Source organism: Microtus ochrogaster, chromosome 7 (assembly GCF_000317375.1).
Source record: "Microtus ochrogaster isolate Prairie Vole_2 chromosome 7, MicOch1.0, whole genome shotgun sequence".
NCBI lineage: Eukaryota > Metazoa > Chordata > Mammalia > Rodentia > Cricetidae > Microtus > Microtus ochrogaster.
The window spans coordinates 23,325,288-23,330,969 of record NC_022014.1 but is presented as its reverse complement, the minus strand read 5'-3'; the positions used below and the strand labels follow the sequence as shown (position 1 = coordinate 23,330,969).

The 5,682-nt window shown below is 57.2% G+C and overlaps 1 protein-coding gene across 2 annotated transcripts in view; it reads right to left on the bottom strand.

The window, feature by feature from the left end:
* The window catches only part of Doc2b (double C2 domain beta), a 30,856-nt gene extending 25,174 nt beyond the window's left edge, over positions 1 to 5,682 (bottom strand). For both annotated transcript variants that reach the window (XR_001228975.2, XM_005349533.3), the window contains exon 1: positions 5,085 to 5,682. Coding sequence is in view for 1 of the 2 variants with exons in the window: in XM_005349533.3 (XP_005349590.1) it covers positions 5,085 to 5,457 (373 nt within the window). In the remaining variant the exon portion in view is untranslated. The remainder of the gene's footprint in view (positions 1 to 5,084) is intronic.

Genomic DNA, 5,682 nt, shown 5'->3' with positions numbered 1-5,682 from the left:
CTGTGGATGAAGATGCTATAGGAGAAGATGCTGAGGGTGAGGATACTGTGGATGAAGATGCTATAGGAGAAGATGCTGAGGGTGCAGATACTGTAGATGAAGATGCTGTAGGGGAGGGGAAGATGCTGAAGGTAAGGATACTGCAGATGAGTATCCTGAGGGTAAGGGTGCGGCAAGGTACCATTGCCTTTACTGCAGCCACCCCGCTGGGTTTCTGCAACATCATTCTGCTGAGCTGATGGCTTCACATGACAGTCAGTTTGCATGATGTCCAGTTTGGGATACCTGTTCCCTGATGACTTCACTCTGAGGACACTGCCTCAGGCACCTTGGGATCAGCAAGCAGCAGGTCAGTGTTTATGGTGGAGCCACTCAAATGGCTTTGCTGTCCGGTCCCTTCCCAGCAGGAAGGATTTGGTGTGATACCACATGTTACAAGCACATACTCTGAGGTGTTTGCCTGTATCCCAACCCGGACAAGTCCGGGAACATGCCTCTTGGGACACTAACATCTGATACCACCACCAGAGAAGAACAGTGTGCCTGGTATGTGGCCAACAGAGGACTGATGACTGTCTGGTGCCACTGAAGTCCTAGAAGAAATTCTACCTCGTCATCAGAACATCGGTCACCATTTCGAGAGACTGCATATGTGGAGGAGCTGTCTTAGGGAACACATGACCCCAAGTTCACCCTTTCCATTTATAGAAACGAGGTTCAGAGAGGGGAGGTGGCCAAGTGAGGGTGGCCCCGCAAAGCTGGGGATTCTGTCTTAAAAAGCCTAGTGGCTTCCTGAAAGTTTTCCTTTACTGTCCTGAAGATGCAGCATCTTTAGGAAGGGAAGGGGCTGGGGGCGTGGCTCAGCAGTAGAGCCCTGACCTCACATGCACAGGCCCTGGGTTCTTGCCTCAGCAATGGGATAGGATAGGGACTCACTGCTAATCTGAAGGGCCTGGGCAGAGTGGCAGTGGTGGTGGTGGAGGGAATGGCAGGGCTCAAAGGACAAGAGAGAGTGTCTTTCTGTGAGCCCCAGGCTCCTGAGGGCCCTGCCCTCAGCGCCACTCAGATCACGTGCTTTGATGAAAGTTTACATCTTTGGAAAAATAATGAAGGTTGGTCACTAATGGGCCTCTGAGAGTTGTCACCGGCTTGCTGATAATTATAGCGCTTTAATGGGGCTAATTCAGAGAGAATCAAGCTCAGGCCCCTGTTGCTTCCTCCAAGGCTGAGTGTTCCCCAGCAGGGCCTATGCAGACAGGCAGCTAGCTGGCCATGACCTTGGTCTGTACTTGAACTCACTTGACCCATTCACCCCTGGGAATCAGAAATCAGTCCTTTTTGTTTTGTATTTGGAAGAAAAATATCAGCCTCTAAAACAGTTTCTCTGGAGCTGAGGGGATGGCTCAGTGGGCAAGGGTACTTGCTTTGCCAGCCTGATGACCCAAGTGCAATCCCTGGGATACACAGAAAAGTGGAAGACCCAACTCCACAAAGTTGTCCTCCGACCTCTGCATGTGTGTGCTATCACATCACACATACACAATTATAAATACAATAAAAATGCTTTTTTAAATTGGCATGAAATCACAGAAAATTCCAAGCCTGATTCGAAAGCACTTCGTAGGCGAGGGAACTGAGGTAGCACACTTGGTAGGCACTGTGGGGGAGGACGCAGAGGAATCAGCGATACACCCTTCACAGAGCCTAGAGACAGATTCAGACCCTAGGCTCCTCTGACCTTCCCTTCAAGCCGTTCAAACTTTTATCACATCCAGGACAAGATTTGACCGCCTTGATTCCCCATTTAAGCCTTTCACTTTGACCTCATCCTTCTTCCCTTTGTATTTCTGACACCTTGGTTCCTCTGTTGCCCCCAAAACCTCCTTCCACTCTGCTGGCCTTCTTCCCCTTTCCCCCAGTTTCAGAGCAGAGGCCTCCGTGGATGTTTGCCTCCCTATCCCTTGCTGAGTTTCTGTGAGCATCCTAAGACCAGAGACTGTGTGCAATCCAGCCCGTGCTCGGCTCTCTGTGACCCCTGTACCGCGCCTGACATATGGTTGGCGCTGCACTGTTGAATGTGAAATATGGCAGAGGTCTGGCCAGAGCATGACCGAGGCTCACACAAGTTCCGGGTGAAGGAAGAGACCATATAAACCAGTGACTGGAATCTGCTCATGCCCACGAGAACCTTTCAGGCAAACCCAACATTGGTTCTCTACTTCACCCTTGCTCCAGACCTCTGTGGGCACCCGTCCTGACCTAGCTGAGTGAGTCATTTGGGAACACAGACACGTGATGCAATTCTAGCCAATGAGACAAAAGGACAGGTCTCCTGGGAACTTCTAGGAGAGATTTTTCTGGATCCTAGACATGAGAGTAGAAAACGTTTTTTTTTTTCTTTTGGTTTTAAATCAAATCTAGAACCTTGTGATATGTGATGCCTGGACCCACAGCAGCCACGTTGGGTCACGAGGGTCCTGCTCAGTTGATGGAGAGTGACAGCATCACTGTGACCATGTTTCACAGCTGATGTTCCTCACCCATATACCCTTGGGAATAGGAAATCTGCCCCGATTTTCAGCCCAAGAGGGAAAGAGCTGGCTGAGCAGGACTGACAGAAGCCTCATCACTAGGGATCCTGGAAGGCTCCTCCAGTGTACCATGGTGTCTGCAGCGGGACCTTTGCTCCCCTGCTGGGCCGAGCTCCTCTGAATTGATTTCATGGTGCTTGCAACCCAAAGCCTCTTAGTCAACGCAGCTTTGGGGTCCAGGTTCCTCTGTAGATGGGAAGCAGGTAGCTTGGGACATGCGGAGCAGAAGCCTAGTGTGATGCTGCATCTTCTTCACTGGCCTAAGTTCAGCAGGGAATGAAGGGTGTGTGTGTGTGTGTGTGTATTGTGTGTGTTTATATTCATGTGACCATGCTTGCACACTTTGAGGTGACCAGCCAAGGAGGGGTTTAAAGAGGAGAACAGGGCCAAGCAAAGAGGCTGTTTTTATCCTCTGCTTGGACAACAGAGCAACCGCCCTCATTTCTTTTTGTCTGAACAGATAATCCAATAATTAGAGCAGCAAATAGCATAACCCTGGCTAAAGCCATAATGAACCATCTGGCTTAAATCACTTAGGCTTATTCTAAGGGATCTGGTTGTCAGAGCTCGGAGGGTGCACAGCTTGGGTACCAGGTACAGGGTGGTCTTGCTCTGTGCTTCCTCACCCATGAGAGCCACAGTCCCCATGCTCTCAGCCCGATGAAATGCAAGCCTCCTGGCTCAGCCTCGTATCTACTTCCTCAGCAATGCGACCTCCAGGCCTCTTCTCCACACTTTGTTAATGTGTTACAGTGATCTGGGTGTGGCCAGCCCCCAGGTTCAGCTGAGAGAGCTGTATCTAGGACCCTGCTCATGTGAGCCTGTCCCCAGCTAGGACACCTGTGGCTGAGCCCAGAGCCTCAGCATGGTTCCCTCTGTGCCACCCCCTGCCACTGAAACAGTTTTGGACAAACACTGTGGAGCCGACTAACAGGAGATGGGGCTTCTGGTTTGTTTTAGTCTTTGTGGTGGGGTTTCAGGTGAGTCAAAAGGACTAGGTTTCTCCCATCCAGGCCACATGTCATCCTCTGGGCCTCTACGGCACCTGGAGTGTGGCCTGCAGCTCAGGCACAAGCTGTATCCACCTGCTCACTCCCCGGGCTGCAGGCAGAAGGCTGGAAATGGGAACCACTTCCTATCCTCTCTTCCCAGGATGGCTCTGGGTCCCCCAGGAGGGTGACTGCGGTCCTAGTTAGAGCCTCCCCAGAGGCCTGTCAGCTTGGATCCTTGCACAGAGTGCCAGGAACTGGGCAAGGGAGTAAATCCAGGGCACAGCTCTGTAGACTTTAATAAATTCTGCCCACCCAGTTTTCCGCAGTCTGCAGGACAGCAGAGGGTGAGGCCTGCTCCTCAGTCTCTGTGCTTGGGGGTAGGGCCTTGGTGAGAGGGTCCAGGCCTAGAATACACGGTGTTCTCAGGCGGGGCTTAATCCACCTCTGTTGTTGATGGGCTCCCTGAAGCGAAATGCGGAGTCTGTTCCCAGAGCAGCACGGTGAATTCCCATCTTCAGTTCAGAGGCACAAGTTATGCCGGGGAAAAGCCAGGCCCTTCCCTAGAGGCCCCGGGAAACACCCAGGTCAGGCACAAACCACCACTGTCGCACCAAGGAGGGGCTGCTTTTGCCACGGGGAGGCTGGTGTGAGACCCCCATACCCCACAGTCCCATGGCGACCATGACTAGGGTTTGAGGCTGGTTCTTCAGGTCTAAGTGAACCAGCTTGGAGTCACAGTTGGGCAGGGGCTCTTCCATGAAGCGACCCCCATTTCCACCCCCCAGTAAATCCACTGGACTCCAACTACAACCTATTTCCTCCTTTCCTCCTTGGCTTACCGGATGGTCCCCGGTGGGCCGGCCAGGCACCCCCAAGGACCACACAAGACGCCAGAAATGCTCCTGGCCTGGCTTGGGAGACCCTGGTGTCCCCTGGGGCTGAGTCCCAGACCCAGGCTGGAGACCCTCCTGCCTCGGGAAGCCGGCGTAACAGGTGGGCGGAGGTCCGCGGCCAAGGCCAGCGTTGCGGTGGGGTCCGCGGACGCGGGAGGAGGAACCGCCAAGGTTTTTCCAAAGGACAAGCGGCTCGCGGTCCTGCTCCTCGGCCCGCGCACCAGCAAAGCCGCGGCGCTGCGGGCCGCTGGGCCCGCCCTAGCCGCCACAGGGTCCCCAGCTCGCCGGGCAGCCACTCCGGGCGGCCCGCAGAGGGCTCTGGGGCCGGGAGCTACCGCGCGGCCCGCAGCAACTGGTGTCTTCCCGGGGCGCAGCTCCGCCCTTCCCGGGAACAAAAGCCGCCGCCCGCGCTGAAGCTCCCGGCGCGCGGGCCGGGAAGGGGTGCGGGGCGCGCTCAAGGGAACGGAGGCCCGGAAACGGGGCGCCCTCAGGGGACGCCCCCAAACTTCCCTGCTCCCGCGTGCGGGTGTGCCGGGCGGCAGCGGCGCATGCCCTATGGGGACCCGGGCGCGGGGAGGGGGCCAGCAGCGGGCGACCGGGAAACTTACTGCAGTCGTCCGACTCATAGCCGTCGGCGTCCGGCTCATCCTCGGGGGGCTTGGCAGGCGGCCTCGCGGGGCTGGGGCTGGGGCCGGGGCTCGGGCTGGAACCGTAGGCTCCAAAGAGCTGGTCCACATCCTCGTCGTCGTCGCGGCCGCCGTCGGAGGGGCTGCGGGGGCCGGCACTGGCTGCGGACGGGCGCGCGGGGGCGTCCGGGGGCGCGGTGGCGCGGGGCTCGGCGGTGGGTGGCAGGCCCCTCGGGAAGCGGGGGAAGTAGTCGGAGATCTGTTTGATGGGCCGAATGGGCCCCGGGCACACGTCGATAGCCATATGCTCCTGGATGCTGATGGTCGCCTTCTCCCCGCGCCGCCGGAGGGTCATGCAGGCAGCGCCGCGGCGCGCGGCCCGGCCCGGCCCGGTATGACCCCGGCCCGGGGGCAACTCAGCGGGTCCCGCGGGGCTCGGCGAGGGCCGCGGGCATCGCCGGCGTGGCCCCCGGACGGCCCTGTCGCGGTTGCTGCCTGCTTGGCGGCGGCTGGTGCGAGTGAGTGTGGGGCCGGCAGCAGGGGGCGGGCCCAGCCCGCGTCACCCGGCAGCAACCAAGCG